The sequence below is a fragment of the Gekko japonicus genome, unplaced genomic scaffold, assembly GCF_001447785.1.
Source record: "Gekko japonicus isolate JY-2015 unplaced genomic scaffold, Gekko_japonicus_V1.1 scaffold1137, whole genome shotgun sequence".
NCBI lineage: Eukaryota > Metazoa > Chordata > Lepidosauria > Squamata > Gekkonidae > Gekko > Gekko japonicus.
The window spans coordinates 50165-64802 of NW_015175393.1; the positions used below are offsets into that span (position 1 = coordinate 50165).

Here is a 14638-nt window from a genome sequence, read left to right on the forward strand (position 1 = left end):
TCCGGGGGGGGGGGGGAGATATATACTCCGAGTCCTTTAAGTCCAAGGAAATCCAGCACACCGACCGGACGGTGCGTTCCATGGCCGGTACTTTGAAGGCTGAAAAAAAAAAAAAAAAGCCCCTCAGCTGCACCAGGCGCGGGAACTACTGCAGCAGCTTCTCCGCGTGGGCTGGCGATCTGGGGCCTGCCGCCCCGCCACCGGCCGGCACTCCAGCGGGCCAGCTGTCCTGCATTTCCCACCCTAGGCTTATACTCGAGTCAATACTTTTTCCCAGTTTTTTGTGGTAAAATTAGGAGTCTCGGCTTATACTCGGGTCGGCTTATACTCAAGTATATACGGTACTTAAAATTATTTGGCAGAGAATTCGACACTTTAATGATGGTCTGGGCCTGGCTGGGGCAATGGCATGCGTGCCCACAGAGAGGGCTCTGAGTGCCACCTCTGGCACCCATGCCATAGGTCCGCCACCACTGCGCTAGTCTGATCCTGCTGCGCGGCCGCATTCTGATCCGCAGCTCCCCCCCGATTTCCCCTGCATCATCTCGATCTCAAAAAACAACGATCGAGAAGACATGGGGTAAATCTGGAGATGCGCTATGGATCAGAATGCAGCCGTGCAGCAAATAATGTGAAATTGACCAGTGCAAGCGGGGGAAACAGAAGAGCGAGGGTGGCACTGTTGCTTGTGGAGAATTGGCTATAATGAGGGCATTCCAGTATCATATGGGAAAGGGAGTCAACCTTTTTGAAATCACATGGGGAATCTTCCTCTTTTCCTTGCTGCCCTCAATCTTTCCTAGCATTCGTGTCTCTTTCAGTGACTCTTGTCTTCTCATGATGTGACCGAAGTACGATAGCCTCAGTTTGGTCATTTTAGCTTCAGGGGTGGTGTTCAAGATTTGATCTAGAGTTTGTGTATTGAATCCCAAAATTTTAATAAAAGAATAGAACTAATGAGTTCTACCTTCTTTCGCAGGATTCTAGGTTTTCCTAACTCCGTCTCCTATTTTTCCCTCTGTGCGGAGCTAGGTTTTCATCTTATTGAATCACGGGCGTGGATCACCACTATTAAATACTGGTTGCATCTGCACTTTAGTTCCCCTCCCAACAGTCTTATTGTTCAACTTCTTGCAGATCCATATACTTCCACCTGGTCACAAACCATAGGGCATAGGGCATAAAATCAAAACTATGGGAATTGACTTGGATTTTCTGTATAACTGCGGCGAAACAGCTATTTTGCAGGTGGTGCGGTGGAGGATTTGGGATATGGAAGCCCAAATAATTAATGCTGGCAGTTCTGGAGTCTGTTCTCCATGCTTCCTTGACCTCTCCCCCCACCCCAAGCCTCTATGGCTTTGTACATCTCTAATCTAACAATTCCACTTTATCGGCGGGTTTTTATGCTAGCGCGATTTAATCTCTTTCCTTCGGCTGTTGTTTCAGGCAGATATAGGGGTATCCCCTATAGGGATAGAACCTGCAATTGTCTCTATAGTGAACCTGATTCAGTTGCTCATATTCTTCTACGCTGTCCCCGATACTCTACCATGCGCAGCTATTTGATCAGTCCCCACTTACCTTCCACAAGGAATTCGACTGACAGTGATCTTGAAATCCTGTTGTCTGATAAGTTCTCGGCAATTACCCTGTCTGTTGCTGAATTCTTAGCTTATGTTTGGAAGCTAAGGGTAAGGGCGCATAAGTCTTAATCCCCCTTGTGCTCATTTGGATTGTTATATTTTTAACTGAGTTCACTATTCTTGAGAAGTTTAAAAATGATCCCCTGTTGGTGTAACTTGATGTAGCTTGTTATGATCTATTAATTCGTTCTATTAATTTATTTGTTCCATTGCCTTCCTTATTGTCCCTGTGTTATGCCAATAAAGGTCTATGTATGTGTATTGAATCCTTGTACGTATAGACAGCCTCGCCATACCTTGCAGAGTCAGAAAGATCCAGGCTGCCCAGATGTTGTGTCCGCTGACCGCCACCGGGGCCAGCGAATATCCCAGAGCTTGACTCTGGAAGAACAATAGGGACTAGGCTCCTAGTCCCTCCACTGGGGAACCAATGAGCACCGTGGCGGGAGATTCAAACCCACCAACGGGGCTCAGGGGTGTGTCCCCAAGAGTGTATATAGTTTGCCTGCCGGCCATTAGCGGCATCTCTTGTTGTGTACCAATAAAGCGTGCTATGCACTATGTCAGTCTTTGTCCTTCATCCATGCGGCAAACTCACTACACAATACCAGAGGAAAGCAGGTCCTTATCACACCCGTGTTCCCAGAGGGCAGCACTTTGTGTTTCTCCGTAGCAAAAGCAAATGAAGTGGGTGGAAGGAGCTGATCCGTGTCCCTACTGACTCCAGCCACAGACCCAATCTGCATTTGCTGTGTAAAGCTGTTTCATTCTGCTGTGGCACCAGCTTCCTTTGCCTTCCATTTGGCTCAGTATAAAAAGTTCGCCGTCTGCATCAGGACAGAGGGAGCGCGCGCGAGGGGGGGGGGAGCAGCCTCCCTGGGGGTCCCGGCAGGGCACTGCACTGTGCTATGCTGTGGGGAGGAAACGGCACCTGCGACCCCCCCAAATAAAGTAAAGGGGGTGACCTGGCGGAGGGGGAGGCAGGGGGCAGGAAAGACAGAACGAGCTGGGTAAGAAACACAAAACACCCAGCAGTTGACAGGCAGGGAGTTCTGGAGACCGCCCCAAGAAATAACAAATTGTTCAGGGTGGGTGTGCTTCCAAACCCCCCCCCCTCCCCAAATGCGATTGCAGGAAAATGCTCCCTGGCTGCTTTTAAACACAGACAACTGGATTTTCAGCTAACTAGTTTCCTTTGTGACAATTTGTGTATCTCCTTAGAAAATTTGGTTATCTCCTTAGAAAACACTCCAGTTGTCTGCTTATCACTCACAGCGGCTTGAGGGCAGGGAGGAGCAATTAAACCACCTTAAAACCAAATCCAAATAACATGGTGGGACACCGTAGTGACCTCAGAGTCACCACTAATTGGCAATAAAATGAAGCAGACAGCCGATGCTGAGACGAAACAGTAGGAGAGCGGACGCGGCATGAAATGCAGACAGAAATTTGTGAGACAATGTGAGATCGTTGGCACAGCGGCATGAAAGACCAATGCAGATTGGACCACAGAGAAGAAAGCCTGTACCCATCTTTACACCCCACTCCTTAAATCCTCCTAGCACCATCTTGGGTCTGTTGGTCACACACTAGTGCGTAACAGAATGTTGGCTTCTGTGTGTATGGAATCCAAAGAAAAATCTGGAAAATGGGTTGAGGGGTAAGGGAGAATAGTGTCAGTGTTCTTATCAGTCTTTTGGGGTGTGTTTATAAAAATCCAGAAGTTACAGCAAATCAGTAACGATGTTTCTTTTTCCCCCCTCTCACACTTCCTGCTAGATCAAAGCGCCCGGTTCCAATTCCAGCCACCAGCCCAAGAATTGACTCTCCTATGCCTGTGATCCCTCATCAAAAGGTATGTGTTACTGGTCATCAGCTCGCCAAGGCTTCTTTAAGGGGCTCCAGCGATAAAAGTGAAATTAGATCCACCGTCTTCTGATGGGCTCGCATCGAGAGGCATTCCAATGGGAAGAGAGTCATTCCCTTTGAAATCAGTTTTCAGGGGAACCCATATTCATTCCAGTGGAAACTCCTTATAGCATTTGGGGATGGTGGGTGGGAAGAACTAATTCACACACAGAAATAAAACAAAACAGAGGGGCTGTGTATGCCAATAGCTTTGTCCTAACAGGACTTTTCAGCTGCATAATGGGCAGTGGTTCAAGCAGGTTTCGCCCGGAATGATAAACCTGATGGATCATTTCTGTCTGTTATGGGCTGTTAAAAGGCACAAGAACTGTTGCCGCAAAAATGAGTTAGCAGCTGTAATTGGCCCTCCTCCCTGCTTTTGGCATTGTGTGCTTAGACGTTTATATGTTCAGACTGAATTATTTTACATATTATTTTAAATGCTGTTCAGATGTTTTTAATACTTTCATGTTCGCCACCTTGGGGACCCTGCTTCGGTGAAAAGGCGGCTTAAAAAATGTTCAAAATGAATAAACAAACCCTCATTGCTTCTCATTCTGCCATGAGTGCACGGCATCCTTGGGTGAAGTTTGGTAACCATACACTCCTTTGGCTGGTAGAGTAGCCCACAGTTCTGTATGTAACCAGAGAAGGGAGAAAGGATATACCGTATTTTTTGGACCATAAGACGCACTTTTTCTTCCAAAAAAAGTGGGAGGAAAAGTGAGTGCATCTTATGGACCGAAGGTTCAGAATATTTTTTTCCCTGTTTTCCTCCTTTAAAAACTAGGTGCGTCTTAAGGTCAGGTGCGTCTTATGGTCCGAAAAATACGGTACTTCGGAGAGGGGGGATGAATATATTTCTTACAGTAAACAACTCTAATAGCAAATTAAAACAATGGGAGAAATTAAAAATGGTGTGCTCCTTTGTTTTCAACGTTGCATTCATCCTGGGCCGTGCCTGGGGTCCTGCAGAGGGTCCCTAGTTTTCCTCCAACATTTTAGGAGACCCCCTAGCAGGATTCTCGTTCCTTTATCCAGAGCTTTCCTCATAGTGAACGAAATGACCGAAACAACCATGTAATGCATTTCAGTTCCCTTCTGTTGTGTTCGGTGGAGTATTATTTTGAACGAAACGACGGGAAAGAGGAATGATATATTAACGGAGTATTTACGGTTTTAGAAGGCATGTAAATGGACACTGAGATGGCCTTAAGAGCTACCTGCACGCCAATGCTCCCTCTAAGCTGTGGAGTCTTGTGAGCAAAAATTCTACTTTGTGAGCTACTGGCATTAAAATTGTGAGCGAGTGATTTGGCTACTGCATAAATGAGTTCACTCTGGAGCCATCCTTCCTAAGTCAAAAATGGATGCGCCGGGGGCTAAAAAAACTGTGAGCTAGCTCACACGAATTCAGCTAAGAGGGAACACTGCCGCACGCATATTCTGCGTGCAGAAGAGAAGGGAGAGGAGTCAAAGTTACTATTGCCCTGGGAGGCTCCTGCCAATGGTCGTTCTGCCGTTTCTTCCTTTGCTAAAGAGAAGAGTTGATCTCAAGAGAGGAGCCGTTCGTTCACTGAAGAGAGGAGTTGGCTCATTGTGGTGCAGTCAGGGCTCTTTTTGTAGCAGGAACTCCTTTGCATATTAGGCCACACCCCCTAATGTAGCCAATCCTCCAAGAGCTTACAGAGCTCTTCTTACAGGGGCTACTGTAAGCTCTTGGAGGATTGGCTACATGAGGGGTGTGTTGCTTAATATGCAAATGAGTACCTGCTACAAAAAGAGTCCTGCCTGGTTCTGTAGATCGATCGTATGGGATAGAAAAATACTTGGACTGACATTTAGGGCCCAACTAGACGTTATGGCGGCCCCGGGTCTTGCTTGGGGTGGGTATTGTTCAGCACATGAAAAGGCATGCGAGGGGGAAACACGTTTGTCTAGTCCTACTGCGTTGTGTGTCTGGCCAGGATCAGGCCCTCGCAGCCTTTTAAAATATCCCCATCTTCTTCAAATGGCATGACTGGTTGTGGAAAGGACCCGGCCTGGAGCCAGGATTTTTTAATTTGGGGGGCCTTGAACTAAGTCAAGGAGCACACACACACACACCCCAAGCAAGTGCCATAAATAAAATTTAAAAATTGGACGTCGTGGGCCTGGGCTGGTTGGGAAGTCAGGGGGCCTTGGTGGTAAGTCAGGGGGCTGGGCCCTGAGAGGCCCCACTGTCGTTACGGGCCCGGAAAGGACTTGTGGCCACTGTAAAGTCTAGTTTGGCTCGTAGGTGCTGTAAAAGGGAAGCATTTCTGCGTCCAGTCTCCGCTTTTAGGTCATGTGTGAACACTCCTGTGAAACAGCCTTAGACTCTATCAAGGTCAGTACTGTCTACAGCAGAGAGCCAGCGCCCCGGTTTCCCGGGAAGAGGTCTTTCACATCACCTCCCACCTCGCCCTTTTTGCAACTGCAGATGGCAGGGACTGAATCTGGGACCTTCTGTGTACAAAGCTGATGCACTAATCCTGAGCCACAGGCCCTTCCCAGCACTGGGGAAACCTCTGAACTGGTTTTATCCACCAACTGGTTGCTGTGTCCCCCTCCCCCCCACACAAAATGGCGTCTGTGTCTAAGCATAATGCTCGGTTGGGTACAGACTTGTCCCTGTAGAAGTGCAAGGTGGCGATTGCTATTCTGCAGTGGAAACCGTCAGAGCATGGGTTAATCCCTGGCGATAATCTTTTTCCGTGGATCAGAGAGGCCTTCGTGTGACCCGTTGCATCTCACGGCTTCTGGCAATGTTTGCATAGGCAGCACAATACCGAAGCAGAAGGAATGGATAATGCCCTTTCATTAAATTTCAAATTCTAACTTGATTGAAAGTTCCTTCTGAAGCAAGCCAGTGTCTGGAGAAAGGGAGCTGAAACACAGTGATTGCGGAATTGCTCTTAAAACAAAAAAAAATTATTTGGAAGGAGCTGTCCATTCAAAAAGAAGGCATGGGCAATCTAAAAGTCACGTATTTCTAAGGGCTGTTCTAAACTCTGAGTGATTGCAAACATACCTTTTCCACCCATGGCGCCCATGGCGAAAGACCACCACCAATTTCACCTCTCTAGCATGGATATTATATATGCATTGTTAACTATATGTCCTGTCTTACATGTACATGTCTAGATGAGCAATGGCCACAATATATTTTATGGGTAATTTAGGTGCTAGGTTGTATGTGAAGAAAACCTATTGTATTGCCAAGGGTTCTTAGACCTAGTTAATGGGAGGGACTTTGGCTCAGCGAATGGAGCTGCGGTGGCTCAAGTGGTTAAGACGCTGAACTGCAGGCTGTGGAAGGTCAGTAGTTCAGCAGTTCGAGACCCGGGTGCCGCATGACGGAGTGAGCTCCCGTCTCTAGTTCCAGCTCCTGCCAACCTAGCAGTTCGAAAGCAAGAAATTGCAAGTAGATAAATAGGTACCACTTTAGTGGGAAAGTAACAACGTTCCGTGCGCCTTGGCGTTTAGTCATGCCGGCCACATGACCACGGAAACGTCTTCGGACAGCGCTGGCTCTTCGGCTTTGAAACGGAGATGAGCACCGCAACCCTAGAGTCGGACTCGACTGGCTTTCGAGCAAGGGAGACCTTTGCCTTTTACCTTGGCTCAGCGATAGAGCACCTGTTTTGCTTGTGGAAGGTCCCAGGTTCATTCCCTGGAGTCTCTGGCTTTAAAACAGGTCAACAGGAAGATGATGTGAAAGACCTCTGCCTGAGACCCAGGAGAGCGGCTGTCAGTCAAAGCTGATGGAAACAGCAAATGAATAAAATAGTTCCTAGACTCTTCACAGCAAGTGGATGCATGAATACCCAAATATTCTCCTGCATGAAATAGCAAATAAATGGAAAGTCAGATGCTAGGGAGACCAGTTCAAGTCTGGTCTTCTCTCAGCTGATATACTAGACTTATAACGGTGTTTTTGTTTGGCTTTTTCCATGCTGGGATAGCATTCAGCCTTGCAATTCATTTGCCTCCGATCCGAATTGGTACTGTCCCAGAACAGTTCTGTTGTCTCAAACGAGTGAGATAACCTTAAAACATGGAGCAGGTTTAGAGACTTCAGGGTGAAATTGCAGTACTGGAAGGCAGATTTTTGAGAGATTTTCATGGTTTGCATCAGGTCTGCATTTCAGCTCCCCCTAGGCTTGCCAAGTCCCCCCGGGGGGCGGGGAAACCCCTGCCCCAGAGGCCCGTTCCCCGCCGCTGCTGGATCGGGCCCCGAGGGGAACTCCACCCGGACGTGCACGTCACCAGGAAGTGACGCGACCATGCCGGGCACGCTGGTCGTGGCCCCGCCTCCAGCATGCCCAGCGTCGTCACGTCACTTCCTGATGACGTGGATGTGGTGTGCGCTCCGGGATCAACCCGGGAGTCCCCCGCTCCGGAACAAGGTGAGACTTGGCAACCCTAGCTCCCCCTCTGAACCCACAGTAAGAAGATGTTTCTCCCCATTTCCCTTCTCCCTACCACATTTCCCATCCAATTAGTGACTGAGCGAGAAACCAGAACTTATGTGTGCACCTTGGGAATGTGACAGAGATAGGAATAGCAATCCCTTAGTTTTGTCATGAGTCACTAGAATATTCATCTAGAGAGAAATGTCCTCTGGGTCAGATTAGGTACAAGGCTGATGACAGGCAAGGCAATATGAAGGAATTAGAATGATGGTGTATATAGCCAGGGAAGAGGGTGGGGCAGATGTAGAAGTGAAAGTTGGTAGTTGAGTAGCAATGTAATTTTTGAAAAGACAGTTGTCTCAGTCTCTTGCAACAAAAAAGAAAGGAAAGATAAGACAAGGAAAGCAAAGGCCCTTATCCTTAAAGACCGACAGATGCATTGTGACATGCATTTTCACAGGCAAGAGCCTACTTAGTCAGATTGATGAGGTGGCAGTGTGTGAAGTCCTAGATGCAATCACTCTCACAAACACTCTTGTAGCAACAAGATATGTTTATTAAGAAGTAGAGAGGTTCCAAGCATAGACAGTTTCTGTGTCGGAACTGGGTTTCAAATGCCAGTTCCACCATTATACTATAAACAAGAAATCCCACAAATGCCAAGCAAGCAATCATTGCTCCCATTCGGCCCACCACACGTCTGCACCTGCCCTTGCAACTGCTCCTAACACCTGCAAGCTAACAGTTACATTATCTAAAAGCTCCTCAGACTGCAAGGTCACACAGAACGAAGAGATCACATACTCCCAAAGGTGTTCTCAACACCCTCAGGAGGCCCCTGTGTGAGAACTTGTTGTGTATGCTGGCCGCCACTAGGGCTTGACCCTGGGTGGACATTGGAATCCAGCATCTTGGTCTCTCCAATAGGAGCCAAGGGAAACGGGGAGGGAAATTCAAACCTCCCAATGGGATCCAGGGGTGTCCCCTGGATATGTATATAGTTGGCCTGCTGGCCGTTTGACTTTGTCTTAGTTGTGTAAGAGTCAAGCGTGCACCATGTTATGGGAGCTGAGTGGACCTAGCCACGCGGTCAACCCACTACACAATAGTGGCGACGAAGGTGGGATCCAGCGCTAGGCCACCCACTACACAATAGAACTGTTACGAGCTGGCACTAACCAAGCAAAGCAAATAGCCGCACACATCCACTCCCCCCCCCAATTTCCCAGCAGCGATGATAAACCACACTAGAAAAGAGCAAGGTTGCATGCAACATAGGAACTGTAGAAAAATACATATAAATCCGTAACGCATACTAGACCATAATGAAATGTGGGGTAATAACCCCTAATAACCCCTAATGAGAGCCAGTTTGGTGTAGTGGTTAAGAGTGCGGACTCTAATCTGGGAGAACTGGGTTTGATTCCCCACTCCTCCACTTGCAGCTGCTGGATGACCTTGGGCAAGCCATAGTTCTGTCAGAGCTGTTCTGTCAAGGACAGTTCTGGAAAGAGCTCTCTCAGTCACAGGGTGTCTGTTGTGGGGAGGGGAAAGGAAGGGAAAGGGGTTTGTAAGATGCCAAGTGAAGGGCGGGGAATAAATCCAATCTCTTCTTTTTCTAATACAACAGAACATGAGTGTAAGAAACAGGAAATATTTGGCAAGCGAGGCCCGAGCTCTGAGATGCCAAGTGAAGGGCGGGGAATAAATCCAATCTCTTCTTTTTCTAATACAACAGAACATGAGTGTAAGAAACAGGAAATATTTGGCAAGCGAGGCCCGAGCTTGACACAGTGATGGAGCCAGACAGAAAAAAAGTGACACCAGCACATAGATCCATTGATACAGGTGCCGTTTTGAAATGCTAAAATGTAGTTTTTAATGGAGGTCAAAAGTAGCTTTTACGCACTTCAGAAATGAGTAGTAGTAAGTAGTTCCATACTAACATAGATACATAGGTACGGAACCAAAGGGGGAATGCTGTTTTCAAGGCAAGGTTAAAAGATGCACAAAAACATACCTGCAAGAAGAACCCCGAGCATATGACGCTAAAGAGGTTCAGGTGCTGCAGGTGGGGTTGATGAACCTGTAGACATAAGAGAAGTAGTTGTGATTTGGTTCCGTGGGATGGAATTGGGCAGCGTAATCAAAAGAATGCAAAAGGAAGATTGTTATGCATAAATAACATGGAGGTCAGGGAATGTGAAAGCTAAGGTATAACTCATCACCTTAGCTCCGCCCCCTGTCACATAGGGATGCCAGCCTCCAGGTGGGACCTGAGGATCCCCTGGAATCACAGTTCATCTCCAGACTACAGAGATCAGTTCCCCTGGAGAAAATGGATGCTTTGGAAGGTGGACTCTGGGGCACTGTACCCCACTGAGGTCCCTGTCCTCCCCCAGGCTCCATCCACAAATCTCCAGGAGTTTCCCAACCTGGATTTGGCAACCCTCCCATTCCCACTGGTGGCCAAGAGGGACCTGGGAACCCTACCCCTGTGTGCCTAGTTATGTGATACACTTGTAATCACATCCAGGGCTATTTATAAATAATGATCATATACTAGACCATTAGTTTTGTGCACTCAGGATCAGGAATTGGGATTCCAATCAAGCAAATGATGCTCGGCATCCCTGCACGATAGTGATTTGTTTATCTTGAATCTGTCACCCAGAACGCGTGGCTAGAGGAAGGAAGGTCTTCATGCCATGAAAAAAATCACAAAGAATGTCACCTAAATCACAGCTTGATCTTTAAAACACAGAAATTAGGAGCAGCGCCATGAAATAATTAAAGATTTTTCCTACTTGGGCAATTAGATGCCTTTGACCTGATGACTTGTCTGAATTTAAATGAATGTTCCTATCACTGAAGTGTTTCTAAAGTACTTCTGAGAGAAAGAAGTCAAAGATAACGTGCAATTCGATAAGAAGGAGAAGGAGAAGAAAGCCTACCACATTGTTATTATATTTTCTTTTCCATTCCTGTTCGGCAGTAATAATTTAGAACCAATTTAGCCTTCTGATTGTAACAGTTTCCAGGACATTGAAGTTATCAAGGGATAAAGAGTCTTTTCATCCCGTATAGCTTGAGCTCCCTATACCCCTCATGACAAAATGTAATAGGGCTCTGTTTTCATTTGTGTAAGAGTTTCAAATTCTTGCTCTGTCACTGCCCTTGTTCAAGGTGGTATCCTGAGGTCTAAAGGTCAGTGGCTCGTGTTAGGTCTTAGTGTGTGTGTTGTTTTGTGGGCAGCATTTTGGAACGCCGAGTCGTAGTCTTGAATAAGGTTTAAAAAGGTTTTATACATCCCAGAAAGGAATAACAGCAGTTGTTCCATATTAAAAATTGTCTTAAAAATTGTAATCCATATCAGTACTTGAAGACACTGAGCGAGCGCAGGACTGCTCCATGCTCTCATAGTGTTAGAGGGCAATAATCTGTGTACATTAGACCTCCCTAGACTCCCTACATGAAGGGGCCTCAGAAAGAGGTCCATCAGTGGCTTTTAGCCACAAGGTATGGTTGGAACACTATGTCTGGGACAGTGATGCTCTGTACTCTTGGTGTTTGGAGGGCAACTGTACGAGGGCTTCTGGAGTTCTGGCCCCACTGGTGGACCTCCTGATGGCACCTGGGTTTTGGCCACTGTGTGACACAGAGTGTTGGACTGGATGCGTCATTGGCCTGATCCAACATGGCTTCTCTTATGTTCTTTTTTGTTTCTTTTCTTTCTCTTATGTCCTTAACAGAACCAGGCAGGAGCCTTGCTTGCTTGAGACCTTCATGAGCTATAGTCAAGGGACGCTGCACATTAGGGTCGGTGTTACTAGAGTAGAGTAGACCATTGGGCCCAGTACCAGTTTTCAAAAGAAGAAGCACAAGTGACCAGTGTTCCCTCTAAGCTGAGAGTGAGCTAGCTCACAGTTTTTTAGCCTCCAGCTCACACATCTTTGTCTCAGTTCAGGAAGGAGGGCTCCAGAGCAAATTAATTTATGCAGTAGCCAAATTGCTTGCTCACAACTTTAATGCCAGTGGCTCACAAAGTAGAATTTTTGCTCACAAGACTTCACAGCTTAGAGGGAACATTTCAAGTGACTTCCATTTTCTTTCTCCAGTTTTCCAAATCTTGTCCAAACCGGGGAGAGAGAGGCCTTCCTACAGCAGGGAGAGAGTCCATTTGGTGCACGTTTAAATACTGCACATTGAAATGCTGCTAGGCTGGATCCACATGTTGACGATTCCCTTTTGGGCCTCTGTGAATGCCGGAACCATGTGAAGTGGCAACTGAGCACTAACACAGAGTCATTCTCCATACTTCCCTCAGTCATCCACCATTTCCCCCTCCTCACATACCACCATAGGGTGTTTTGTTGGCTTTTTTTTAAAAAAAGGATAAGTAGTTTCTATATCACTTAAAAATGGGAAGAAATCCTCTGTGGGTTGGGGGGATGGCGGGCATCAGGGGCGATGTCTGTAAAACGGTGCAGTTGTGACTGAGAGTTTAAAAATGCACACATTGGGATCTTTCAGGAAAGGCCATAGCAAAGTACGTTTGGGAAAGAACGCAACAAAGCAGGGAAAAGCCCAGGAAGGATGTGATTGGAGGACAATGTCATCCGGATCCTCCAGGAAAACATCATTCCAGTTTGGAAGCCGATTAGCAAACTAGCCATGTGGAATCCAGCCTTAAGTTGTCTACCCACATGAGAAAGGTGACTTGTGAGAAGAGACTTGGCGAAACAGATGATGTATTTCCACATGTAGGAATTCCCAGTCGCAGGGTATCCCATAACTCAAGAAAACTGATTTTCAAGCTTCTGTGGTTCACTTCTTCCAGCATTAGGTTGCTCATGTGAATAGACTGTTTTGCAGGAACTCATTAGCATAATAGGCCACACCCAACAGCAGAAACTCATTAGCATAATAGGCCACACCCAACAGCAGAAACTCATTAGCATATTAGGTCACACACCTGACAGCAGAGCTCATTAGCATACCAGGCCACACCCCCATGCATTCCCTTAGCTTGCCTGGGTGCCCCGCGGCTGCGGGGAGCCCAGGCAAGCCGGCCCTTGGACAGGCCAGGGGAGGCATTTAAATGCCGGCCCGATCCTTCCAGGGACCCCCCTGGCCCGCCTCGGAGTCGCCAGAGGGGGGTCGCTCTCCAGGCCTTCCCTCTGTAGCCAGGCACGCAGAAGTTTTGGCTGTAATGGGCGTGGCCAACTCTGAAGCCAGCCAGAACTCCGTTCCTGTGCGTTCCTGCCCCAAAATAGCCCTGCTGTTTTGAGCTAAATGCAGATGTCATCTGGCTCAGTATGTATGAACCTTTGTGAGGAACAGGACATTCCTCTGCATATGTGCCTGCCTAAGGTGATCTGGGTCCCCCCCCCTTTCAACCAAGGGAGGGCACATTTGCTGTATAAAAAGAGTATAAATCCATATGCAGGAAGTATAAAGAAGTCAGGAGCATAGTGTGGGCTGAAAGGACTATTTCCTGCATGTTTCTGTTTCTTTGCCTATTATGTCCTACATGGCACCAGAAGCAGAGATTAAGTCCCGGCTTCCTGAATTCTCCATGCATCAGTGTTGGAATCCTAGAATGAAACAACAAATCAGTCTCTCCCATGAAATGAGGTCTTTTTAGTGACGCGTCTCCAGGGATGAAGCCGAATGCGCAGGATAACAGCCTCCTCTTCTGGCCAGCAGGAAAGTTGCACTGGGCTTACTGTGAAAATGTGCCCATTCATGTTTGCAATCCCCGCGGGACAAAAAGAGAAGGGAAATTCAGTCTATTTCATCTGATTTGTCTGGCCTGAAATGCAGTGTCGTGAGGAATTAGCCACCAAATGAGAAGGGAGCACTCCCTGGAGAAGAACCTGATGCTGGGAAAGATTGAAGGTCGAAGAAGACGGGGACGGCAAAGGATGAGGTTGTTAGACAGTGTCATCGATGCAACGGACATGACATTGAGCCAACGTCAGAGGACAGCGGAAGACAGGAAGGCCTGGCGTGATCTAGTCCATGGGGTCGCGAAGAGTCGGACTCGACTGTGCGACTGAACAACAACAACAACAAAGGAATTAGGGCCAGTGATTAGATTGGCCCTTTAGGGATGCCAAGATCCAGGGATCTCTTGGATTTACAACTGGTCTCCAGACTACAGATATTAATTCCCCTTGGGAAAACGGATGCTTTGGAGGGTGGACTCTCTAGCATGATAGCCCACTGAGGGGTCTGTCTTTCCCAGGCTCTACCCCCAGATTTCCAGGAGCTTCCTAACCTGGAGCTGGCAACCCCCTGCCCCCCACTGGTGGCCAAGGGGGACCTGGCGACCCTAACTCCACAAGTGCCAAGAAATATTACCGTGCCACCTGCTGCCCTTGTAGCTTATGTGACGCAAACCAGATGACTGATGATAGTTGTTGTGTCCACTGACCACCACCGGAGGTCAGCGCATATCCCTGAGCTTCAGTCCTGGACAACAATGGGGACTAGGATTCTAGTCCCTCCACTGGGGAACCAATGGGAACCTTGGCGGGAGATTCAAACCCTCCAATGGTGACCAGGGGTGTGTCCCCAGGTGTGTATATAGTTAGCCTGCCGGCCGTTTGCCGGCATGTCTTGTTGTGTACCTAATAAAGCGTG

At 47.6% G+C, this 14638-nt stretch overlaps 1 protein-coding gene across 1 annotated transcript in view; it reads left to right on the plus strand.

Annotated features, from left to right (window-relative positions):
- Window positions 1-14638, plus strand: part of LDB3 (LIM domain binding 3) — a gene marked incomplete at its 5' end in the record, with an annotated part of 167514 nt that overhangs the window by 24291 nt on the left and 128585 nt on the right. Inside the window, one exon of the mRNA XM_015425655.1 lies at window positions 3426-3501. Coding sequence (XP_015281141.1) covers window positions 3426-3501 — 76 coding nt within the window. The remainder of the gene's footprint in view (window positions 1-3425; window positions 3502-14638) is intronic.